The sequence below is a fragment of the Crocodylus porosus genome, unplaced genomic scaffold, assembly GCF_001723895.1.
Source record: "Crocodylus porosus isolate Cpor-Errol unplaced genomic scaffold, CroPor_comp1, whole genome shotgun sequence".
Classification (NCBI taxonomy): Eukaryota; Metazoa; Chordata; order Crocodylia; family Crocodylidae; genus Crocodylus; species Crocodylus porosus.
In genome coordinates, this window is record NW_017728916.1 from 2,835,136 (window position 1) to 2,862,022 (window position 26,887).

General features: G+C 49.0%; 1 protein-coding gene across 1 annotated transcript in view; it reads right to left on the reverse strand.

The window, feature by feature from the left end:
• Nucleotides 1-1,308: 1,308 nt before the first annotated feature.
• EFNB1 (ephrin B1) overlaps nt 1,309-26,887 on the reverse strand; it is a 101,370-nt gene continuing 75,791 nt past the window's right edge. Inside the window, exons 3-5 of the mRNA XM_019536228.1 lie at nt 16,116-16,208; nt 9,160-9,288; nt 1,309-7,752 (exon numbers count right to left, since the gene is read on the reverse strand). Of these exons, the coding sequence (XP_019391773.1) occupies nt 7,364-7,752; nt 9,160-9,288; nt 16,116-16,208 (611 nt within the window). The 3' untranslated portion in view covers nt 1,309-7,363. The remainder of the gene's footprint in view (nt 7,753-9,159; nt 9,289-16,115; nt 16,209-26,887) is intronic.

Consider the following 26,887-nt stretch of genomic DNA (forward strand, 5'->3'; position numbering starts at 1 on the left):
TTTCACTAACACTTCTCATCAAGATTCCACTTTTATCTCATCTATTATATATTGCATTACATTACTGTAAAGTACCACGTAAAGTCCTATATTAAAGCAGGTTATAAAGAGACAGAAATAGCTATGGTGGAGCCTCCTTTGGAGCTGGTTATAGCACCATCTGTTAAGGATTTATTACCAAATCATTCCCCAGAATGATTTTTTAATAACTTATTAAATGAAGTTACATTGAGGGATGATTAAATAAATATCAATAGCTAAATGGGGCCTATGCTTCTGCCCTCAAGGCTGTGCCCACATATCTCTCCCAAGAGACTCCTATGTACCACCTCCAGCTTTGCTCAATACAACAGCACAGTGCTGGGTGTTCCTGCTCCTGCTGCTAATTCCCAACCCAAGGCTGGCTAGATTTACATGTGTGATGGGCCAAAAAGGAGGCTCTGATCTTGGGTGCAAGGGGAGCAGCCCAGATGCTAAGGAATAGGGATCATGATTTCATGAAACACTTCAGAGCTAGGGATAAGGGCATGGGAGCTAACTTGTGTGCAAACAAGGAATTTCTCCAGTTCTTTAAATAGTCTGCACCTTTGATTAACACTTAAGGATAGTTTTCAGCAGACCAGATTGACAGCCCTGGGGACTGATGTTCTTGTGTACAAAGACAATAGCAACCTGAACTTCCCTTCCAGCTGCTCTCTGCTAGCACCCTGCCCTGGAAAAGCAGGGAGTTCAAGCCTCATAGCACATTTGCTTCTTGGCTGAGGGCTGTGACAAACCCATCAGAGCCAAATTGTACTTGCAAATTGCACAATGTGGGCCAGAACATGTCAGTACACGGCAGTCCCCTTTACAAAAAAAATCACTTCCCACAAAGACCAATGAGCAGGGGCTAGACATTAAAAAAACCCTTCAATCAGTTCTGAGGCAGTTTTCGTACAGTGGTAGCAACCAGTGCAGCAGTTCCCCCACCTCCCCACCATACCTACACCCACACCGCACAGGGTGCAGTGCAAATAAAGGAGCCAGCATGCACCCTGCCCCGAAGAGCTCAGTCAACTGGGGGGGGAGGGACACGACAACAATGGCAGGCAGAGGAGTATTTATGCAAATGACCATTTTTTAATACTCGTCAAAATAAATATCAGTCTGCCCTAATGCTTACACGTTTAGCAGGCATCACCCCGAGGCATACTGCTTACTAGTCCATTATCAATTCCCTGAGCTCACCTGTCCCTGCCTCTTTCACAGCATCACCTGGTTTCCAAAGAGAATCTGGGGCAAGAACAAAAGCGCACGGGAGACAGCCAGTTTCCATAGGAAAAAATCTTTTATTTAACAATATATCAGGTTCCATCATGGCTCCATGGAATTCAGATTCCATATTATTGATTACTGAGGATGATATGATACTAGGTGAAAGCAGCTGTGTAAAAGGCAAAAGAATTAAAAAGAAACGTGACAAGGAACGACAAGAGAATGCATCATTTGAGTGAACCCAGCACTCTGGGCCACGGCCCAGGAACCAAACTGAAACCTAAAGGCATGGATGGAACGTGATTGGAAGTCACAAGATGATCAACCAGGGAGTGAGCTGCTGGGCCCCACTGACACTGTGCTCAAGGGCTGGGAGAAACACCCCCCCCCCCCCACTCACAATGAGGAGAGCAAAGGAAGGGAACAAGTGTTCACGAGAAGAGGCACTCTCATTTTGGAGCCCTTCTTAAATCAAATTATCTGCTGCCTGCCAAAGAGAAGCTTGAGTGGATGGTTCTGTGTGGAGAGCCTTGGAGAAAGCATGCACTAATGCATTAATTCCATTAATGAAGGCAAAACGTTAAACCGTCATTAGCTTTGTGCTGTGGCTGAAGAGCATTTGTATTCTCTGCATACAAGAAGTACATCAGCAGGGCAGCTAACATACTCCCAGCACATTCATTAGCTGTCCTCCTGCATCTGACTAACAGAAACCCCAGCAATTCACAGGAGGGTCCCGGGACCTGCTACCTCAGATCTCTTACAATCGAGAGGAAGCTGCTGGTAGCATCAAGGTTAGTGTCAGGAGGGCTATTTGGGATGGAGGAGGGAAGAGGAAGGGCATGATCCGGACAGAATGCTTGGGAGATGTTAACTGCATCTCTGCCCCAACACAGGTGGGCATAAACAGCTGGGGGCTGCAGCACCACTGGTTGATCACGTGACTTGAGATTTGCTACCTAGGAAAGTGGAAGGGAAAGTGTTTTTTCTTCAGAATACTGGATCATGGGATTTAATGAGATGACCCAAATGTGCTTATGGCTGTGACGTATGGTGTTCAGGGCTCATCTGTCAGGCAGGGTGTGTCTGCATATACTTGGTATGTACACACACTCCCAAGGATGGATGCATTTTTACATCTCTGAAATGTGGGAGCATGCCACGTTACAGGGTGTTTGTGCACGCACGCACGCTACCGCAGAGACACCAGGGTCTCTTGCCCCTTTTCACTTCAGCTTGCTAACTTCCCCTTCCACAGAGAACCAGGTACTGCACAAGTGACACTCCATGGATTTGCTGTGTTGATATAATGCAGGAGCTTTGAACATTAGGAGCTGCACCTGGAGAGTAATAACCAGCTGCAAAGAGCAGAGACAAGCCTCCCCGTGGGCCTGGAGATGGTTTCCACGGGGCACATGCACATCTCCCTGCACAACCAATGATCCTTTGGCCCACTGAACCAATGAGCCCATTCAACCATGGGCTCTAGTTAGGTACAAGGGGCCTTCTCCAGCACGGGAAAAGTTTGCATTTAACTTGCACTCTTCAGTTTAAAATAAGAAGGGGTGGGAGAAGCAAAGCCACCACACTGAGAAGCCCCCACATGTTAAAATGTGAGGAGTCAGGCCCCCAGTGCATGAGGGAGAGGCAAGGAGGTGGCTGAAAAATCATGAGGTTTAAAATTAAAGTCTGAGGTTCTGTTTATTTCTTTTTTGCCTTGGAGTCTTGGGTCACATTTACAAGCTGTTCTCCACAACCAGGAAGGCAAGAAACTCATCTATAAACTTACGATCAGATCTTCACATGAGAATGATACGACTCCAGCTCCTGGAGCGGTAGGTACAAGGAGGCTGGGGGCTATGAGGAGGATAGCTTGGAAAGTTAGCTGTGATCAGGAAAGAGGGAAGCAGCCTGAACTGGGTCCTAAGCAACTATATTTTAATTGGAAGATCCTGCATTATATCAACAAAGCGGGGAATGCCGACCACAGCTCCAAATATTCTTGGGAGGAGCACTATGCTGCAGGCACCAGAAGAGATATTACACTCCAGGTTATACTGCTCAGCGAGGGGCTGAACACCTAAGGGACCAATCTGGGCCCCTGGGGCCAGTTTCATGCAGCAGCTCCTCCCCCAACTTCCCCATCTCTTTTGGAGAACAGTTTTGGGACCTGGATTTTCATCCAATAATCTAGGCAGTTCGCACCTCGCCCCATATACCCGATTCCCCATGGCCGCAGGGGACACATGCCTGCGCGCGCACACACGCCCTCGAACGAGCCTCCTGACTTGGATCGTAGCATGACAATGTTTTACACCCGTTCTCGTGGTTAATTTTTTTTTTAGTTCTCATTTGTTTTTCTAAGAAAAAGCAACCAGAAAATAATTCGGAGTTTATACAAAACGTCTTTACATTATTTCTTCCAAAAAAGACTAGTATTTACACGAACAGCAACAAAAAAACCAACAACAAAAAAACTTCAATTCTTTCAATGAAAAGAACAAAAGGGACACCCAGGTTTAGGGCCCAGCAAACTGAGGTGCTCAGAAAGATCGGAGCTCAGGTTTCACCCTGGCACATTATTTACAAGCGTTTCCAGCTGCCCACAGCAAAAGGAGTTAGTTGGGTGGGTCGGGGTGACTAAGTAGCACCCCATTCTCTACTGGTGGCTGGTGGTTTTGTCTTACTGCTTTGTTTCCTTCAGCAATTAAAAGCTGAGGGTTAAGGACCCCAGGAAGGGGCGGGGGTGATGGAGAGAAGACACTGCACTTGGGGACAGCAACCACACTGGAGAGCTAACATTAAAAAGGTAGAATATCCGTGTTTGCTTTTGGTATAGCATCTGCCAGGCTCCCTGTAATTCCCTAGCCCCTCCCTTCACCCGTTCCCCCAGCCCCAGCCCCTAGCTGAGTCTCAAAACCATTGTCAGTCGCTCCTTTCCAGGCTGTGAGGTGAAACCCCCTGTAAATAAACAGCTCTTTAAACATTATCATTCCCAGACTGGGCTCTCTCCTGCAGGAGGAATCTGGATGATTGTTTCTGGGTTCCTCACGGAAACAGGATGCTGGGGACAAGGGGGAAAAATTTTTCTTTAAGACACAACGAGAAGCTTTTTGCCATTTTAAACAGCAGACTCAGTTGCTCCTCTGCAGAGCACTGAAAACCCTGGACACCTTGGCTGACCTCCACTGAGCACGCCTCAAAGTGCACTATTGTCTAAGCCCTTTAGAAACACCTCAGCAAAACACTCTGCCCAGCCCGGCAGCTCTGCGGCACAGCATGGCATCCTGCATAGACGTCCCGATGGGGAAGGAAAGGCGCATTTGGGAGGCAGGAAAGGAGGGAGGGAGGACGGGGTGAGATCAAAAGGTGCTAAATGAAACCCCTCGATACAGCCATGTCTCAGGGTGGCAGCTGGGCGTGCGCCTGGGGTAACAATCTCCCCTTCTGCTGCGACTCACTGAGACAGCAGGGAGGGTCCTGTGATCAGATTAGCTTAAGTTTCCTGCGATTCTAAGGCTCTGGTTCACCCACTATCAAGGCAGTGATGGCTCCAGCCACTGATCTGCCCTGCCTGGAGCTGAGGCCTGGAAGGGGATGGGGGAGAGGGTGTCTTGCTGCTCCTGGCCTTGCCTGGGGTGGACCACAGCTGCTCCATTGGCCCTGAGCTCCCATTTTCCCCTAACAACCTTTGCTCCCTTTGAGCAGTGTCCCAGGAGGCCATTTTCCACAGACCAAAGCACCCCTTTTCCAACAGGACCTCATCACACCCTCCACCACACCCCATCTCTCCTGGTCCAACATCTGGACCATTGCTGCCTAGGCAGGTGGTCGCACTCAGATGATCCATTGAGGTCCCTTCTGACCTTAGCATCTATGAATCTGCCCCCTGGAAAGGAGGTCTTTGTGCCAGAGAGAACAGGCACTAGGCCAAGAGACCCCCGTCATGAGAACAGGCCAGCTGCTGGGGCATGTGCTCCCCACTTTGTTCTGTGCTTTTTATGCCTTCTCTTTCACTGAGCTTTCCCACACCAGGGGCCAAATCTTCCCTTCTGCCTGCAGCTCTCTCTGTGCTCCCTTCACCAAACTTTGCCCACCTTCCCCCCCCACTCTCTGCCCTGCATTGCACTTCCAATATTTGGGGCCTCAGCAAATCTAAGGAGCTGAGCTCACACCACACATATGTATGGGAAAGGCTGAGGGAAGGGAAGGGCCCAGCACAGCATCCAGGGAGACTGACATGGGAGCTCCTGCACTGTGCCATGGCCTAAGCACTCCAAGCTCCCATGCCCCATCCACATGTTGGTGGAGCATCAAGTGGCAATATGAGAGTCTCCACTCAAGCCTGACAGTCACTAGGGAAACCAGAGAAGACAATGTGCAAGAGTTCTGGAATTAAAATGCCAATGGAAAAAAAGGCCCAGCTTCTTTCTGTAGCAAGACTGAGATGAGCAAGGGCAGACTGGGGTCTAGATGACCTCTGGAGAAGAGTAGTGGTATGGGGAGCTTTCTCCCAACTCCAGTCTATCCCAGCCAAGGCCCAGAAACAAAGCCCAACTGCACTAGCCACATAATAGCTGCTCCCTCTTCCATGCAGATAGGTTGCTCTCCCTTCTGTTCTCCTGCTCCCCAACTCCTTGTTCTAGGCTCCTGAGCACATGTTAAGTAACAACTTCAGGCCCATTTTCCTCTTCCCCCTCCCAAATGGAAGCACCGTGGCCTGAACCCAAGGACCCAACCCACTTCACAATGTGCTCAAATGATGGATCCAGGGATGAAACCTGTGCCTAAGGTCTTGGATATTCCCTCCTGTCTCCCCTCAGCACAGTCCTAGATGTAGCCTGAGACGGGCAACCAGTGCCATCCTACTACCACCTATGACTGGGATCATCTGACCCCAGCCCTCTTTCCTGCCTAGGCAGGGGGTTGGACTCAATGATCTGCTGAGGCCCCTTCTGACCTTAGCATCTATGAATCTACCTTCCTCTTGCTTTTGAAGAAACCAGCCCGGCCACTCTCCATCCTAAGAAATGAGATCAGGCGGGGTGCACATTGGGGAGAAGACGCACCTTTTCTAGGGGGGAGAGGGCTCACAAGAGTCACCATGTGGTGAAAGGATAGGAGGCTGCTGGCTCTGTGTGGGGGAGGCAGAGCCCTCTCACACATACTGACCGTTCAAGACATCATACATTTTTTTCTTTTCTTTTTTTTTTAAAAAGAAACTAAAACAAGAGTCAACGGCTACGAACTGTGAACACAAAAAGTTTAGGATGGCAACGACAGCAGAAGGCATGAGTCCGTGTCCTGTGGCCAGGAGGCCCCACCACAGCAGATGGGGCAGAGGGGGAGGGGAGTATGCCAGATGGCTGAGGGTGGCGGCTCAGAGTCCCACCAAGAATTCACAAAAATAAAAATGTTACAAAAATTAAAATAATAATAATAATAATAAGTAAGTCGGGTTTGTCAGCTTCCTCCCTGCACGGTCTCTGCATCCTTGCTGTGCCTGGGCAAAGGCTGCCTCCCCAAGCTGCTCCTTTCCAAGCCGAGTAGGAGGCTCTTTTCCGCAGCCCCCAAGTTCATCCGACTTCCCAGAACCATTTTGGACCAAAGCCACCCAGGGCGCAGCCCCCACACACAAGATTATTCAATGTAATAAAATATAGATGAGGAAGCTGAAAGGCAAAATCCCAAAAAACAAAGTGGGAGTGGAGTCTTCTGGTGTCACCAGTGGTGTCCGAGAGTGAGGAAAGGCACGAAGCCCACGCACGCTGGGTGCTGCACGCGCTAGGGCCACATCACGGCCGGATGGGTAACAGAGCCAGGATGCAGTCTGAAGCAGCAGAGGAGGATGCTAAAGGCTCACCCTCAAGTCTTGGGATTACAAAAGCTGAGAACTACAAAACTAAATACAAAGGGAGAACAGAGAGAGTGTGCGAGCGAGTGATTCCACTATCTGGTGCGAGACCCTTGCGCTCCCCTTGTCTTGCCATGGGATTCGATTCACTTCTTCCCTCACGGAGCGAACACACTGGTGGGGAGCGCCAGCAGCTGCCCCCAGGGCCCTCAGCTCTCTAGTGCTCTTGCATTGGTGGGTAGCTGAGGCTGCTCCTCAGACCTTGTAGTAGATGTTGGCTGGGCTCTGGGGGGGCATCTCCTGGACGATGTAGACGGGGTGCCCATAGTCCCCGCTCACCTTCTCGTAGTGAGGGCAGTAGTTGTTTTCTGTAGTCCGTAAGGGGATGATGATATCGCTGGGTTCTGAGCCTGCATTACCACTGCACTTTGGGCTGGCCAAGGTACTGAGTGACAAAGCCGCTGCCCGCTGCTGGGTGTGCTTCCGGTGCCGCTTGCGAATCTTGATCAGGAGGACAACGAGGAAGATGATGATGAGGATGAAGATAACACAGCCAGCACCGATGGCAGCAAATACTGCTACCTTGGAGCTGAAGAATCCATCACTGGGACCTTGACTTTCCTTGCCATCCTGGTTAACAGAACCTGGGATGAGGGAAGGGGGAAAGAAAAACAGTTGTTAAATTAATTTTGTGGAGCTCAAATCCCATCATCCCATGGGCTCAGGGGACTGACAGTTCTCCCTTCAAAGTGCATGTTCCCCCACTGAAGAAGGAAAACCAGCATGCAGAGGGGAAGGGGTTCTTCAGCCCCTCTGGCAGCATTGGGGAATGGAGGGTCTGTCCTAGGGATTATGGCTCAAGGATCAATGTAGGGGTCTGGTATCCATATCACTCCCAAATTCTGATGCGCCAAGCAGCTAGCAACCCCTGCAAGCTATTTCTCCAGGGTCCCTTCTGCAGCATCAGCATCCTCACTGCCTCAAGCTGGTTGTCAGCTTGCTTTGGATGGGCTGGGCAGCAATGTGATTAGTGGGAGCATCTGAGCCACCAACTCCAGATAGGTAGACAGACAGATACTCTGCAGGTAACTACATACTCTTGCTGAGGTGTCTACACTGTCCCACCCACCCCTTTGCATATGCTGGACTCCTCACACCAATGATCCCATAGGCCTTTGGCCCCTTTCAGTATGGCAACATCTGGGAGGAATCCTGGACACTCACAAACAAGATCTCACAGCTCATCCTCTCCTCACCTCTCCTCTCCTGTGTTTTATCCTCTCACAGCCCCTGACTGGACTGGAGACAGAAAACTGTTCCTATCCAGTCTATAATCAGAACAAACCCCAGGGGTGCCTGCTCCCCCTCTGCAGACTCGAGTGCTCTAATGGAAGTGGGTTCTGAAGCCTGTGCAGACCTGCCATATCCTGTTACTGACCCCCCCACCTCTCTCTGACCCCAGGCCAAGGCTGCCCCAGGCCCCTGAGGGGAGGCTGTTTGGCCTGTCGGTATCAGAGGTGGAGAAATGGAGCAGCTTTTCCCCACTTCATCTGATTTTGCTTCTCCCTCTCAGCAGGGTCAGGAACTCAGGAAACCACCTTCAAAGAGCTCTCACATAGGTTCAGCTTAAACATCCCAGCATTCTCCATCTCCCAAGCCCTCTACTCTGCTTCAGTAAACAGAAGAGAAACTAAAAAGGCAGAAAAGCCACACTCCTCCTCCTAGGATACTGCCAAAGGCATTGAGAAACTGAACAGGGCTCTGGGAGCTTCTGTCCACAGTCCAGCTCCAGAGGTTGAGCAGTGACTTCAGGAAATGGAGAGTGAGTGATTCCTGGCTGGTGAAGTTTGCAGGAGGCTCTTACAGAGACCCGACAAATACTGGATCCAAGTCGCTGACCTTAAAGCAGGGTTCCTTGAAGGCTCTGCCAAAAGAGCGAGACTCCCTTCTGTTCTATCTATAGCAGATCTAGTACAACACCTCTCTGCCTCCGTGAGCATAGTTATTCTGGAGTTAGTCCTCCCCTTCCCTAGCTTGCTCTGCACAATTACCTGGCTTCCCAGGTTCTTCTATCACAGGGACCTTGTTGCGTGGACTCTGTGTGACAACTTTCATCGTGTTGTCCGATTCCTTGCTGGGCCGACTGGTTGTCAGCTGCTCTGGGATCACAGCATTCGGATCTGTGAAAGGGAAGGAGAAGCTGGATGAGAAATCTAAGTCTGGAACCTGAAATAAAATACTGAGGGCAGCCACTCTTTCCCCAGCACTTACTGCTTTGAACTGCACCTTCCCCCTGGCACTGAGGACCCATGCCCAACACGGTCTGCAAAGGTGCTGTGAGGCAGCACCCAGCATTTGTACAAGCGTGCTGGAGTTGGGATCAGCACTGCACCTGCACTGGCAGGGAGAGGCACAGGCGGTAGACGGGTGCTGTGACACTGGCCCATTTCCCTACCCCATGAGGGCACCTTTTTAATATGTTCCCTGATTCTCATGCTCCCCAGCTCCAGAATGCCATGTATAAGGCTGACCAGCCAGAGAAAGACAGGGGGAACCTGAATGATACAAGATCTCTCTCTCCTTCCAGTGAGCAGGGGCTGAGAGCCTGACCCAGAGCCTTGTCTTTTGTCCTTCTCTCCTACCAACAAGCTAGGAGCCAGGTACAGGTCCCAATTTCAATATGGTATTCACAGCAATTCCCTCTAATTAGAGGATGTGTGATGGTTATGAGGTTACGCCCCATATTTGACATAGTCATTCGGAGTCCCTGTGGTTTCCTCCACATAACCCCACATGCAGGGAATGCTTCCCTGAATTAAAATCGGTAAGGCCACTACCATTTCCTCCACAAGCCTCGCCTCTAATGCAACACCCGCTGACAACTGCCGAACTGCACATTAAGGAAAGAGATTTGATTTAAAACTATGATAATTCAGAGCCCCATCAGGACCACGGCCGAGCCATACATGTCACTAACCCGTGTGACCACATGATCCTATCTCCTCCCCCATCACTTGTTATTCAAGAGTTGATCTTCTCTTAAATAACTGCAACCTCAGAGACAACAACCGTCTTCCCTTGTGTGTAGTACAATGGGGCTCTGATCCTGACTGGGGTTATTTGGTACTACCACAATATGGATTAGAAAATGGTGCCCCATGAACAGACAGGGAGGGAGGCTTCCCATGCTGCTTCTTCCTCACTACATTACACGCTTGAAGGGAGGACTCCCAGCCCAACTGTGTTTTCTGAGAGCAAGCACTCAGCCTGGTTTGTTTTTAATGGAGGATACTAGCAGAACAGCTGCAAGCATTTCTCCTGAACTCAGCCTGCAAGCCCTCTCCTCCTGGGGTGCAACCGCGAGCCACTGCATGTCCTGCAAAGTCCCAGCTTCAAGAAGCCAGCCCAGTTATACAAATCTGAGGGGTCAGCAAATGGATGCTGAGGGAAACAGCACAGAGCTCTTTGGGAAGAGACAGAACAAGGGAGGGTGCATAGAGCAGAGAGTGAGCTTTTCATGAGCTGCTGCCAGAAATGGAGGCTTTTCATTTGAAGTGCAGCCTGCAGCCAGCTTCATTTCACATATCCTACATTTGAACAGCATGCTGCAAGACATAACAATAGTAGAAAGCACAACCCCTGTCCTGAGGAGCTTAGACTGTGTGGAGAATGGCAGACAAAGCTAGAGGAATGCCAGGCAATGGGAGGAAGAAGCACAGAGGCGAAATCAGATTGTAGGGCTGCTGCGATGACATGGGGAGTGCCAAGGCAGCTCTGGCATTTAATGCCACTGATTTTGAGTAGCATTCACTCTAAAGATCAGCATTTGAGGGACCATGACTAAAATGCAAGGTTTGAAGGAGGACAGGGAGGTTGTGCAGTCTCAGCATAGGAGGCAGAACTGAAGTAGACACAAAGACACTTCTTTTACAGGGGAATGGGATCAATGGAGTGCAGGTTCTAAACAGAAAGCCAGCAGGAGATGACCAATGACAGTCTCAGGTGAGAGCTGAGCTGTGCACACAAGAACAAGGCAACTGTACTCAGTGGGGAGGCAGTAGTAAAAGTATGAGAGCTGGGGACATCACAGGCAACATTCGTGTAATGTTCCACAGTAGGTCAAAGGCTCGTGTGCTTTTGCACTACGTTACTGAATGTCCAGTCTCCGTGAGGGGTAACCCTCATGTTGGTGACAAGGTTCGCATGCTTCAGAGGCAGCCTTCCTGCTTCAAGCTTGTTACCTGAATGGCTCTTAGCTAAGAGCCATTTCAACATTGCCCTTGGATTGATAGACAGGAAATCCTGCTCTGCCTGCAAAAGTCATGGATGTTGGATAAGAAATGTCTCCATTAGCAGTAATGCTTGGATAAATAAAAAGTAGGTTGCATCCGAAAGGAATAAGAAAGAAAACACAAAGTCTTCCCACTGGAAAATGCAACAAATTCAGTGTCAACCAGTGAGGGGAAGCTGCTGGGCCTCAGTGCTCTGGAACTGTACTTTAAGGTCTCAGCACAACTTGGACAACTCCGTCAGACATATAGTCTCATAACGTTTCCACGTGGGCTCTAGGAGCAATTGCCCAAAGCTGGATTGTTTTGGCTGCATCTTGTAGCCAGGAAGGGAGCTAACATGTGCCCTTCCACTGCCAGCATAGTCTAGCTGTGAAGAGCAGCACACCTGTGAGTTTCGTGCAAAAAGGAACCAGTTGTGGTTACTACTGGGAGAATACACCAGACCCACCGTCCATTACCCTGAGCATATTTGCTTTTCATTGATCAACAATGCAAGGTGTTCCCTATGGTAGTATGAAAATGTCACAGAACAGGAAGGCAACTACCAGGGCAGAATGAGATGGCTTACTTGGGGCCAGTCCTATTCAGCAAGGTCTGTTAAGCATCAGTGGAGACTGGCATACAGGCAAGCCAGCTTCACCCCAGTTGCCTGGTGGCAGCTGTACCCCCCACCCTTCTTTCCTGGCCCTCTATTCTGTTTGTACACTCTAAAGCAACCATTGTAAAGGCAGGGGAAGACACCAACACACTTCCTCTGCTCTCCAGCTGTGACTCTGCAAACAAGCAGACCAAATTTAGGTGTGGGAGATGCCCAAACGTTAGAAACCAACAGCAGCCTCAGAGATAAGCAATTCCTGTCACCATATCCTCAGGTCTGGGAAGTGTGACATGTGCAGAAGGGGAAAGCAGCCACCCCACAAAAATGACTGAAATGGCAACATCAAAGCCAAGTCCTCTCCTCAAAGGAGCATTAACATCACAGGCAACAGAACCACAGCAAACAGAAACAGAACAAAACCCATGGACCTAACAAGTCCTCTGCTACCCTTACCAGTCCACTGCTGTTCACATCCACCTATGTTTCAATTAAGTGTGTGAGCTCTCTGAGACAGGGGATGCTAGCTGTGATCAAGAACTGACTTTATGGGTGGGATGGGGTGGAAGCAATGAGAGGCCACATGGAAAGAGTATAGCAGCACTGCAAGTCTGGAGCATTTCAATACTGGGAAAAGAAGCATTGTCTCTTTGGTGGTTGTTCAAGAAGTTCCTCCTTTACTCCAGTACTGCGCCTGAGGAAATTTCTAGCAAGGGCAGCTAAGGGAATGCAAAGGGAATGCAAAGGGAATTGCATCTTCCAGGGCTGCCCTGCTATTCCTTGAGTTTACTATAAATATTGGCCCCAACAGAGCAAAACAGACTAATAAAAAGCAGCCACCCTGAGCTCAGCAGCTAGGGAGGTGGCTGAAGTCCAGCCTGCAGCAGCCCTGGAGGCCAGAACTCCACAGCCTGGGGACAGGAAGCTTTTGGAGAGCTCTGCCCATCAGAAAAAATTACCCGCAGTGTACAATTAAAGGACTAAGACAGGTTGTGGCTGCACTACAGCTCCAAGCTCTGGGGGCATTTCCAAAGGAAGCATCAGATGTCATGAAGAATTCAGCACCTAGGCCTTGTTCCCACAGCTGCCCCCTTCCCGAGCCGGAGCCATGAACGCTTGCAGAATCCCAGAGTGCACTGGGAAAGGTCAGGAAAGTCAGAGGCTGGCACCTCCTGGAATGGGGCTGCAGCTCTAGAAGTGCCTTTTGCTCGAAGCAGTAATTACATCATTTCCAGAGTATCACAGCACAGAAGGTGAAGTTTGTTTGTACAAATGGAGAAACGACTCCCCCACCCATCTCACAGGAGGGGTCCAGGAGGACCACAAAATGACAGACTGACAGCATCTACAGAGCAAGAAGGGGGCTGCTCAAAGGAGAGCTAATTGAGAGCAGGGCTCTGAGAGGAACAACCTATGATGAGGGTCCCCAATACATGCATTTTGTTTTAAAATACAACGTACAGCTCATTTTGTGAATGCTCCAGGATGTGGAATCCCCTGTGTGGACAGGTGCAGTGTTACTATTAACTCGGGGAGAGGTGAAGGTACCTTAAAGTCAGAGGCCTGAGCTGCCAAGGTTTGGGCTATATCTGCTGTCTGTAGCACATGGATGCCTGGAGGAGGCCCTGCATAAAGCTACAGCTCTAGAGTGCAGTATTTACCCCAGGCAACCTGGTTTATAGGATCTGTAATCCCCAGTGCCTACAAGGAGTTCCTTTTATGCAACACGGGAGTGTTTCTTAGACTACTGACAAGCTGCCTGCGTCTCTTCCAAGAAGTCTGTAGTTCATGTTATTATGGGGGGAAGCACCTGATCCTGAGCTCTCCCGTTGTACTCGGCCTTGGCGAGCCCACAGCTGGAGTACTGCATCCAGTTTTGGGCTCCACAATTCAAAAAGGATGTGGAGAAGCTTGAGAGAGTGCAGAGGAGAGCCACGCGCATGATCAGAGGTCAAGATACCAGATCTTATAATGAAAGGCTGAGAGCCATGGGGCTCTTCAGCCTGGAAAAGCGCAGGCTCAGGGGTGATCTGGTGGCCACCTATAAGTTTATTAGGGGTGTTCACCAGGATCTGGGGGAACGTCTGTTCACCAGAGCACCCCAAGGGACAACAAGCTCGAATAGTCACAAGCTCCTCTGCGACCGTTTCAGGCTGGACATAAGGAAGGTTTGGAATAGACTGCTTCCAGAGGTGGTTCAAGCACCCACTTTGAACGCCTTCAAGACACTTTTGGATGTTTATCTTGCTGGGATCCTATGATCCCTGCTGACTTCCTGCCCCTGGACAGGGGGCTGGACTCAATGATCCTCCGGGGTCCCTTCTAGCCTGAATGTCTATGAAATTTAAATCTATGAAATCTATAAGCAGGAGGGTAAAAAGAAGGAGGAAGTCTTTTGGACTTTCTCATAAAGTTCCAATTTGAAATAGGTGCAGAAGTATTCAGACTTGAGTATAGCGTCTGCTTCACAGACTGGACATTTTGCCAAGAATAGTTCAGACCAGCACTGGTCACAGATCTGCAGCTATTCCTAGGGTGACTGGCAGCACAAATCCAGGCTTGTTAAACCAGCAGTGGGCAAGATGGCACCCTCTGATGTACTGCATGGAGGAAGGCCGAGGACTCAGCTGGGCCCGTCTGCAGACCATGGAAGCGTCAATCATCTCCATAGTCCACTGATCTCATGGGCACAGCTAGTTTCTGTCCCAGTCCTCAAACCAAGTTGGGGATGAATAGAGGCATTCAGCATTATGAGAACAAGGTGCAATGAGAACAGGGGCTCTGGGAAGCCCCCTGACACGGGGTCCATGTAGCCTAGCTATTAGGTATTAGTCCCCCTTCCTCTCCCCTTCCCTTCCTCTTCACTCCTTTCTCCATCTCTCCCTCCCACCTGCCCTGCCACCTTCTGGTTTTTGCTGTGGCATGGCAGGGCTTCCCTGCCAGACTCCAACCGATGCCAAACAGTAACTGGTGAGCTAGAACTGGTTATCATTGAGCTGATCGGTTAAGCCAGGGGTTTTCAAACTTTTTGGATCAGTGTACTCATGGGAGCTGAATGCAGAGCTGGGGGGAGGGAAGGGAGGATGTAGCCGAATGCAGAGCGGCAGCAGACGCCACATATGAGCTTCTCCCACCCCGTGTCCAGCCAAGTAGGCACTGCCTGCATGGCAGTGTGTGGTCCATGGCAGTGCTCTGTCCCCACCCATCCATGCATACCCCCTAGGGCCTCCTCAGGTACCCCCGGAGTACGCATACCCCCAGTTGACAGCCCCTGGGTTAAGCAATTAATCATTTAACCATTCATATTCCTAAAGGAGCCTGCAGTGGAAAGAAGGGGCTTTTATACAAAGTTGTTCAGACACCAACAGAGCATCAGAACCAAAGTTAATACTGAGGCAGTTTGACGATAAGTTCAAACTCAGTGTAACTTTGTTTGTCAAGATGGTCCTGTTGTGGGAAAGCTTAAAATGGATGCTCAATAATGGGGAGAGGAGGGAAAGCAGCTCATCTAATAATTAACTAGCATCACTCCTCCATGGGGGCCTGACTGGCCAATCCCATGAATGCTTCAGAATCCTAAACTATGACTGGGTGTTAATCTCACATGATTTAAGCCTCTTCCAAATCCAAATGGCATTTAAATCATTTGAGGAAGAAGCATGATCACAGCTGGAAGAAAGGGGACTTCATAGAACTGCCCTCTTTGAGCATATCTGAAGCAAAACTTGGGGCACCCAGCAGTTACACCACCACAGACTGTGTTTTACAGCACCTTATGAGCTAAGTATGTGCAAGCACCTCAGTATTTATTATAAAAATCAATCAAGTTAATGACCTTGAATGAAGACAGCAAATTAGCACCTCCTCCCCCAAAGCATCACAACTGGGACAGAATTCAGTGGAAAGACAAAGCCTTCCTTCCTGCCAGCTCAGTTCCTAAACGAGACTCCTTTGTGAGCTTTGGCCCTGCTCTCACAATAGCACTCTGTCAAGCTCCCATAGAGGACTGAACAGTGCACTTCAGCAGAGTTGGATTTTAAAGAGGCTGTGTAACCATAGTACATTTTGATGCTGATTTGATATCCGATGGCGGAACTCCGCTAAGCATTGAGTGACTCACCCTGCCCTACTTTCATGACAATCTTCATGGACCGTGTCTGGCAAACCCCGCCTTCTCTGTTCTCCAGGCCATCCAGAGTCCCATTGGAAGTGGCTGCAGGAAAAAAGAAATGACTCTGTTAACAAGCAGTTGTGAAACATGGAAGGGTCTTCAGGAAGGCAAAAGGGGGTCCCTAGAATAGCCTTGGGAGGCAGCATCCCATGAAGAGTGGTTTAGTTACTGTGATCTCAGTTTGGTATTGAGCTAGTCTATAGGAATGGGGAGCAATTTAAAGATGATGTCTTATGTAGCACTAAGTACACTCTTTGTACATCTTCAGCCAGGTTTCCTTTGCTATGCATGGGGGAGGGATGCAGTGCTGTAGACCTCCATTCTGTGGTTCGTCACTTCTGAGTACCTATTTAGGAGCCTCTCAAGGAAAACCAGAAGGCTTCTAATATTCTTATCACAGAATCTTGCTTAGAAGCATTGTTGAGTAACAGAAGGACTTTTAACAGAAGAAAAATTCATAAATTATCAGGAAAACCTCCTCCAGGACACAGTTAAGCTATGGGATAGTATTATGTGGGCCCCACAAAGAGTGCTTCCATTTCTTCCCTGGGATGCATGTTTCTCCCCATGTTCTCACACCCCTGCCCACTCATAGTCTGAGGTCAGGATATCAATGGGCTTCCCCATTCTGCACCCCTGCGCACGTGGTAAATGTTGTTCAATACACTGCACTCTGGTCTTCTCCAGTCTTCCCCAAATCCCGACTGCTCCACCTCCCAGTTCTATTCACTTATAAACCTCCAGCCCATTAAAATGGTTACCCTGATGCTTGAACTGGTTGCTGAGCTGCTAATTAGATTGTACTCCAAAGGAAAGAGAGAGGCAGAGCCTGACAAAGGCCAAAGCTCCCACTCCACAGCCATGGCACAATGGGGATAAAAGCTGTAGAGAGGCAGCCGGGGCACAGGAGGAGAGGAATGCTCTGGAGGCTGAACTTTCCAAGCCATAAAACTGAGAGATTCTCTCCCCCCTTTTGTCTCCCCTTAATAGGGAGCTAGTTAACCCCATGAGGACAAAACATGAAATGTTCTTTTCACCAACCTGTCGCCCTCCCCCTCTTTGGACTGGTTAATGGCTTTCTGAGCAGCCTAGGGCACTAGCCTAGTACTTAAGGGACTGCTTCTACTCAGAAAAGCCATGGCAGTTGATGGATGGACCACAGCCTTCTTACAGATGGGAGGGAGGCCTGTGGACTTCTTTCCACATTACTCCAATTACTCCAAAGAGGTGCAGCTGAAACAGTGACTGAGTTCAGATGTTGGAATGTGTGTTGCTTTGTCCAGAAGCTGACTAACACGCTCTGCTCTTTCTAGTAAGGCTGCAGGAGACCACTGGACCATCTCTGCAGCACTACTCCAAGCACATGCAGCAGACAAAGGGCACAGCAGGGGGTGTATGCATGCCCTTATAATGCACCATGGTGTGCAGTACTGTACTGGCCTCAGCTTTGCATTCCAAAGACCAAAGCCTGACAGCCCTAAGAATGCTTATCTGAGGGTCACAGGTTCTGTGCCACTAAGCTGCTAGGCCGTCCTGTTTAGGGCAGGGGGTGGGGGACATGCTACTGTGGAAAAATGCTTTGATGCAGGAGAACCAGCTTCAGTCCCGGACTCCAACTCAGCTTTCCTGTGTGACCTTGGGCAAATCATTTAAACCTTTTGTAAAAGGGGGACAGAAACTTCCCAAAGTTTTCAAACTTCCCAAATATTGTATAGTGCGAGGAGGCCACAATTGCATTTCATCCCTACAGGAACTGCCATAGCACAAAATAAGGAAAATATCAGGAGCTGTATTTATGAGCAAGAACAAAGTGATGCTGGTTATGTTTTGCTCTGCATTGCATGCAAGATGCAAGTCATAGCGCAGGAAGGAATTACTTCCTGCACTACAACACTGTTGCCACGGAAAGTCACAGGAAGAGTGGATGCTTCCCAGCACACAGCAATGCAGGAGCCACTGTAAAAAGACCATATTTGGCAAGGTGAAAATGCATCCCCCACTCCCAAATCCTTCATCTCCAAGTCAACGGAAGCAAGAAATTCTAATCCCCCCACTCCTTGGAGCATACGATAGGAACACTTATGCATGTGCAGCACATTATACATATATAATTACACAGTGTGCCTCAGTAAAGAATGTAAACTCAGAGCCCCAGTGGGTTTGAATGGCTGTAATTGCAGGGCAGAAGTCAGTTAAACTCACTTTGGGGGGGGAGGGACGGGAGAAAGGGGGTGAGGGGAGTGCTCATTTTTAAGTCCTGGTCTTGTGGGAGCATTGCAAGCCACGCATCTCCTGCTGTTACTGAGCAGAAAACGACACAGCAACACGTCTGTGAGCCCTCTCCCATGACTGGGGATAGCTCTGACGAACTCGCCTGCTCCGTAGCCAGGACTGGGGGTCGTATGCGGTTAGGAGATTGGTTAGACTGTATACATGCCTAACAAGCACCATGTAATTACTGAGGGAGACAAACAGCTATGTCTTTCTGAATTTAATGTGATGCCCCAGGATAATCTTGACCTCCCAGGAGTAGCGTGCTGTGGGTGGGACGTACTGTCCTAGACCAGACTCCTTTGACTTAGTTCTTCCCACCTTTGCCTTTCCAGACAGAGCTGGGGGCACTTTCTGACTAAAACCAGCGAGATCGCCACTAGTTACAACTATGGTTATAGGACCAAACAAGCAGTCAAAAGCCAGACTAATCTAATTGTATCTGGGAACTCCACCCTGCTCAAAGGGTCCATCTGCCTCCTCATTTCTGACCTCTCCACTCCACAGAGATCCCAGCTCCTGAAGCTATGAAGGGCTGATCCTTCCATGCACAGCACCAGAACGAGTTTGTGACAACTGTCTTGGCTACCCTTTGGATACAGTGCCAAATCAGTCACAGAACCCTCTTCTTCTGGGTGCACCTTTTGAAGAGCTTCAGAAGTGCATGAGAACCCTGTCAGAAGGGAGAACTGCAGGCAGAGGATCTACTTGCTTTTTGGACTCAACACTTCTTCAAAAACCTAAATATTCAAGCAGAAGATGTCCCATCAGCAAGAGACAAATCGCTATCCACCCAGCCCCAGAGCAGTTAATTTAAGTTCTGCACAAACCACCAGTCGGAGGTGAATTTGCAACCTACATTTCAGGGCTCTCTATTCTGGGTTCAGACAGTCATCGGTACTGCAATGAAATCTTCACCGTGTACTTTTTTTGGTGGGGGGAAAAGTGGGAGGAACAGTGGAGTAGGTGAGAGAAGGCAGCACAAACCCCCTGCTCACAGAGCAGGAGCTTACCTTATTTGGTTAGCTACACAGCACTCCTACAGAAAAAAGCAAAACTGCTTTTAGAAGTACAAGTGCTCAGAAGAACCTGCTCACGTGGAGGGACCCAGCAATGTAGGACAGGGTTTGCAGTAAGGAATGCTGAAGCCTCGTGAATAACCTTCTGGAGACAATGATGTGTAAAATGGAATTTGGCCAGGGCAGCCGAGCTAACTTCTACCCGCTACTCACCAAAGAGGAGTTTCATGTTACCTGCAAAGCCCCATCCCTACCACTACTCTGTAGCACGACCAGTCAAGTCTTATATTAAGGGAAAGAGACAAGAAGTGACAGATGGCCGACTGGAGCAAAGCCATCACACAACAAGAGAACCTTTACTGTTATGAACCTAATTTGTTCTGTTAGATAGGTATGGGGAGGGGCAGTGTCTCTTTTCTAACGATGATTTTACACAAATGGACAGGGTTGTTTAACTATGGTGCCTTGAGGAAGGGACTGGCTCCTAAGCTTACTGAAATTTGCTGATGCTCTGAAGTTGGCAATCTATTACCCTATGGTTGGCCTACGTGGACAAGTTAACTGGGATTAAAGTAGGGTGTGAATTCAAAGTGCAAGAGCTCTATTGCTGGAAACCTTCACATGTATACAAGCCCTTTGTATGAAATGACTACAAAAGGTTGTAGTGATCAAAGTTAACCAGCCACAGGATGACTTCATGGCCCTCCCATGGCAGCAGTTTCACAGGCCAGTTTTTACAGACTTCACTGAGTGAAGTCATATTTCCTTACATGTCTATAGTTCGCAGGCCATTAGTTTTAAAAGCACTGTCAACAACTGGATGAGAAGAGAGCAGGGGAAATTTCCCCTTTGAAAACCATGCCAATCATTCCCAGCTCTCAGTCAGGCCATGAACCCAAGCCCTTCACAGATGTGTCTTCTAGAAACAATTCCACTCAGAACAAGCAGCAGCTCTGGAGTGAGAAGAGAAATGGGGTCCTCTTCATCCTCCTACCCACCTTCACTTAAATTCAAACCAAGTCCTTGATCTTCAAATTTTCTAAACTATCACTATTGCCATTTTAGCCCCAGCTGCACATTTACTCTTCTTCTCATGCTGAATTATTGTCTCATCCCACTGACTATGCTGCCATTTGGGTTATGGTTATTAGAAGATACAACCCACAGACAGTAGCATGCTCTCTGGTCACTCAGGTGCAACAGAAGCTTCAATAAGGCACATAGATAGCATCAGGAAGATGAGCAGATCCACAACAAGCCCCCTGTACCACCTTAGTCTCAGTGAGCTGTGGGGACTCAGTCATTTGTTCTCAGAAAAGAAGTATATGGTCTCCTTGTAATCATCTGAACCGCAAAGCCCAAGCTGCCCCTCAATTGTGGGAAGACAGGATAATTACTGATGTTTAAAGGACTGGTGGGTATCGAACAAAGCCGGTGGCACCTTCTCCAACTCCACACAACTTAAGGATTGAAAGGTGCACCGCCCCCCCCCCCGGGCCCCAATCCATTTCCGGCCTGCAGGCACCTGCTCCGGAAGGAAAAAGAAGATGGCAATGCCCAAGAGCACAGTTCTAAAGCAGTTTCATGTAGAAAGACCACCACACCCCCTCAACATTACAAGAATCCCGTGGAAGGAGATCAAGCACAGACTACAGCCCACCTGGATATGGCAGCTGGCCCTACTTTGATGGACATATTACGATATATTAATCTTGTAAATCAAAAATTAAAAAACATTCTTCTTTAACAGCATCATACTTTTGGACAGCCCTGGCATGATGAACATCCCCACCACCCCTTTCTACCGTAACAGTGGTAGTGCCCAAACTCAAACCAGAACAGCCTATCTACTCTGAAGTTGATGGTGAATTAGTACCACACATTACCATATTCTCTGCTCCAGCTGGCAGAGCTCCATAATTAGCAATGGCAAAGTCTGAGCAAGCCAAGCCTGGCAGGACCTCATCCTCTGAGCATTGCCTGATAGCCTCATCAATTCCCTGAGAATTTATTCTTTTATCTGCAGGGCTAGGAGAGTAGAAGCATCTTCTATTGAAACCCCTACGCTTGGGGTCAAAGGGAGTCCCGCACTAGGCCCTGAGAGCTGTTGGAGACTTCCATATTAATGGAATGTAAACCCTCAGACCTGGACAGGAAACTAGAAACTCAATGCTGTTACATACAGAACTGCTAATCCGTTTAGTAGAAATACCTGGCTAGTACAGAATTGTGAGTAGAGCAGGGGTTCATTGGCAGAGCTTGCATATGTTCCTTGAGCAGAGAAATAGCTAAAGCTCACCACTTGGTTTATGCTGGGGGTATTAATGTACTGATTGGAGGCAAGGAGTATCCAAATGCTCAATATTTTCCCTCTCTTTTGGCTTCTAATAGTAGGAATGGGCCCATGCAGGCCTTTCCCTGGCCTACCTCAGTGGCACATCAAGCAGGCTATGCCCTGCCTCTCCTGCTGAGATATAGCTTTAAAAAAAACGTTTGAAAGAATTTGGTTTTGGCAGATCTGAAGGTCTGGAAGAAGTAACTAGCGCAGATAAATGCAGAGGTCTCTTAAATGGTCAGCCTTGGATGGAATTAGATATCCCAGATTCCCTTTAGAAGGTCTCAGTTATGCTCCGGGCCCCAACGTGCAATCAATGTGCTGAGACTGTAGCAAATCCAAGTCACTTTTATTAGTCTAAATTACTCTCCCATCTGCAGACAGCAGCCTGATGGTAGGTGCAGCCAAACGTTGCAGGGATACAGCATGGACTCTGGCCCTGTAATCTCTCCCATGTCTCCAAAAACGTCTAAGATTCAGGAGCTCATATTTTACCTCACTGTCTTTGGTTACAGCCTCTGCTTTCAGTAATAACATTTCTCTTAACTTTTCCTTTCTGTGAAGGTGATTGTTTTTCTGGGCAGAGTAAGATCTGATAAGCCCCCACCGCTGAAAGGTTAAGAGAAAGTCCAAGTATAGGAACATTAGGTCCTTCAGCCACAAGTGGCCTTGCAGCTTGTGAAGTGGAGCCTGTGGGTAATTATACTCCAAGAAAAGAGCCCATTATCTAGCCAGATACTAAGGAGCGAGAAGTAGGTTCCCCAACACTAAGCTTCAATTGATCTCATGGCTAATGGATGGAACAGCTGCACCACAGCAACCCTACTGCCTGCCTCACTGAGCCCTCCCCCTCCACTGGTGGCTCTGAATAGTGGATGTGTCAAGGGAGAAGAGAAAGATGGGGGGAGGCGGGGGTCAGGACACAAACTTCACAGGAAACCCTCAAGAATCTGGGACATGGTCCCAGCGTCCATGCAGGGACTAGGAGAGATGGGGCTGGAGTTTTGCCCCCTCTCAAAGAACGGAAAGATTCTCTCCACAGACCAGAAAGGCCTGGCCATCTCTAGAAGACTGCTAGTGGGTCCAGGCACAGGCAGTGAGATGATCTGCTCCAAAATAAACACCAATACCCAGAAGGAAAGCGACCCAAAATGCTTTGCTGTGTACGGATTAGCACAGATGATCCCATTCCAGCGATGAAGGTTCCCCCTGCCTACCCTGCTCCACTTAATCGTGCTTCATCCCATTTGTGTACCAGTCCCTCCCACATGCCCCCCATCTCCTATATCCTGTCTCCTACATATCCTCAAGCAGAACTTTTGTTCCAAAGGCATTGTCTTCACTGCAGACTTAACCCAGGTAGCAGACACAAGGGCCATGAATGAGCATCTGCACTGCAAAGCCCTGCTCAAGTTATGCCCTGCTTGCTGGAGGAGCACTGTGCCAAGCGTCTCACCAAGAGCTCGTGCTGCTCTAACCCCTTCCCAGTGAATTGTAAGAAATCTTTTGTTATTCAGGATATGGAGAAGAATTATGGGAAGGCAGTAGAGGACTAGCAAGCAGGTGAATGATTTAGCCCGCATCTGCACTGAGAAGCCTGTGGATTATCAACCTGACTGCAAGAAGAATCACTAGTCTTTCCACTGAACTAGTTACACTGTATTTTCAGTTCAGTCAGGAGAGACATTTGTGGGAGGAGGGAGGCAGCAGTGAAAACTAAACCTCAGTCTCTCAGATGCAGTTAGATACCATGGACTTTCATGTACAACCTACACATAAGATATGCAGGATTTTAGATACATCTATCCTAGGGTCTCTGCTCTAGCTGCTGCTTTTACTCCAGGCCTCACAGAACCATTCATGCCATTACTATTACCTGGGGACCAACTCTTAAGTACTAAACGTCTGCTAATCTCAGGCTTGAGGACTAAACAGCTCCTTCCAGCCCACCCTCACCCCTACCTCCAGTTCCTATGAGCCAGAGCACTTGTCTCCCTCCCCCCACGCCCTGGTTGGCTCTTGGATGTTTCCAGGTCACAAAGCAGAGCCATTCATGTGTGCAGAGTTGCACACAAGCAAGGCTGTGTGGTTTGAAAAGCAGAGCTGAACTGCAGCCTCCACCCTGTAGATGAATCTCTTTGCTCCAGTGCTACCTCCCCTCCATGTGCTGCCTCAGGCCACGCACCCCCTAGTTAGGGCCATTTCACTGATGGGTGGCAGGGAAGGGAGACAGCCTGATGCGTCTGATGCTTGGCTCTCCCCTCCCCTATCTTACATGGTGCGCACACAGCACACCAAAGCCCTTCCCATAAGATCAGAAACATTTGTTCAGTCGTCTGCCAGAGCAAGTGGAGGGAGGTTTGCACAGGGATCGGCGGGCAGGGGATTAGAGCGCCGAGCTGTCACTCTGCCAATGAGATTATGAACAACCTTTCAATCTAGAGAGGCAGCTGCACCGAAAAGGGGGCCCTAAAGCCACAGAAATGCATTGAAACCAGTCCAGCCCTGTCCCATCCCCATATTACTGCAGTACATGAAATACTAGAGTTTCATGAACCCTAGCTTGAGAGGTCCAGATTCATTTCCAGTGCAAGAGCCACCAGCTTCCTTCCCTCTCTGTTCCTCCCCACCAAATGGGTGATGGACCCTCATCACCTTCTCCTCCCAAGTAAAAGCTTTAATGCAGTCTGCATCTTGTGGTAAAGATAGAAACAGCCCTGGAAGGATGAGATGGTTGTGGGAGGAGCTGCCGGGAACAAGCACAGGGCAGGGATGCCACAGGGCTGGGTAGTTCCTAAATGCTAACTCTTGGCATTTAAAGACTCCTGTTGGCAGCCCTAATTCCTAGATTTAAGTGTCCAAACTTAATAATATCTAATCACACACCAACCCCCCACCCCCTCCTCATATACAGTGGGAGGCTGGTGCTGAGCTGGCACTGGCTTCAGAATGAAGTGGGTGGCTACGAGCCAGGCCCGAGTTTACATTCTGCACTCCCATTGTCCCAGGCAGCCAACACGGATGTACTACACGCAGACAGATTCCCAGACAACCCACCCACTCTCGTCTCCATTGCGACTACAGCACCTGGCAGTTGTGCTTTGGACCCTATTCCCTCTACCCAAAAACCCCTTCCTACAACTGGTAAAAAAGAGCTCACTATAGTAAAGCAAGCAGAAACAGATGCTGGGTTATCAAGCTTCACCACAGAAGGTACAGAGTGGGGAGTACATCCTCTTCTCAACAACCAGACAAAGAGACCCAGCCCACAGGTTAGATGATTCCCCCATCCAATGAACAATGAAAGATTTATCTGGGACACACAAAAATTACAGTATCATAGGTGATGCTTCTACCAGGGCTGCCTACAAAAGACTTTCACTAACCAAGCACCCTGCCTCGGCACTGCCCATGCCCACATTCAAAATCTGCACCAGGTCCCAGTGTCACAAAAAATGAGTCCTCTATAATTACAGGGCTCCATAAAGCAACAATTTAAAACCACAGATTCCTGACAGCCAATCAAATGCTCTCTTGGCTTGTGCATGATGAAATCACTACAGGTCTTTGCTGACCAAGAGAATCTCAAATGCCCTGTTTCCTGCAGGGGCCTCTCCCTGAGGATGCCATCTGGATGAGCAAGACACAGTGGGCTGTAGAAAAACTGGCATGGGTAATCCATGATGGGAAGCCCCTCTAGAGTTACTGCTCTAGCCACCACCCTCTGAAGACCAAGGCCCAAATATTCCAGCACTTGAACTAATACATTTATTTCATCTAGCCAGGAATGGAAGTGCTTTATATTACTTAATACCATTGCGTGGCACTGGAAGAGAGACATCAGAAATAACCTCTAACATCCAATACCAGTCTTGCATAGGGCATGTCTGAAGACAGCTTAGTAGCACCTAGTGTCTGGATGACAAGTGTTATGAAGCCACTACCTACTGAAACTCAGTCCATTAGAGTAATGATGGAATAATGAAGGATATTGGAAACAAGACTTGGGTACTTCAAGCTAAGCCACATTTGGAAAGCTCTAGATCTGAGGGCAGCTGAATGCCCAAATGGTACAGAAGGAGCTGGCACAAGAGCCTTGCTGTCAGTATTTCAGGACAAGGCCACTGATGGGGATAGCAAGTTTGTCTCAAATGCACCTTCTGCTTGTTATCAGGAAGCTCTCAGGCACTGTCTCTCCCTCTAGGAACAGCTGGAAGCAATAAGCAAACTTCTGTGTTATGGCTTCACCTGGCAGGGTGAACAGGAAAGCAGACCCAGAGGCAGATCACAAGAGGAGGTGTGGTAATATGGTTGCGCTTCCCTTCAACTGTAGTGCATGTGCAGTGAACTCTCCACTGCCAGTCTCACCCCCAAAACCTGTGTCAGTAAGCCCTGTCACACCCCCTTTTCAAACTCCTAGATCCACTCTCAAGCAAAGCAAACCCCAACTAAGATGCTCAGCAAGAGTCATGGCTGCTGAGGTGTATGTGCCCAACTTGCCCCCCACCCAGCTCCAGTCCTTCCAGCCAGAGGCTGAGAAGAGAGCGGGAGGAATGGAAGCCAGGGTCCCAGCGAAGGGGCTATTACCTCTACAGGCTCCAGCTGTCCTGGGGAAGAGGAGAAAAGAGGAGGGGCTGCTGTAGCTCAGGCAAAGGGGGAAAGCAAGGCAAACCCAGTTGTTGCCCAATACAAAGGAAGCATTTATTACAGAAGTGCTTGCCAGGGACTCGGGCATTCAGAAGCCAGGCCTCCCTCTGGGAAGCTGTGGGGTATCCGAATGCAGGCAGGGAGGGGAGGTGCCCGCAACACACACATGATCATGACTGTGCTCTGCTTTAAAAAAAAAAAGTGCTTATTTTAAGATCTAAGCACAAAGAGCCCAAAGACTGCGACACTACACATGGTGAGGAGGCAAACGATAGCAGTGCCTGGGTGGGAGGAGCTGGCCCCAGAAGGCAGGCAGAGGTGCTAGGATAGAGAGCAGTTCTGGGTCCCAACCTCAGCTTTTGAGCACTGTACTCCTAGAAGCAGGGTGGGCCTTGCTGGGTTTGCCCCTTTGCCATGTCTTTCCTCTTTGACAAAAGGGTTGTGGTGGT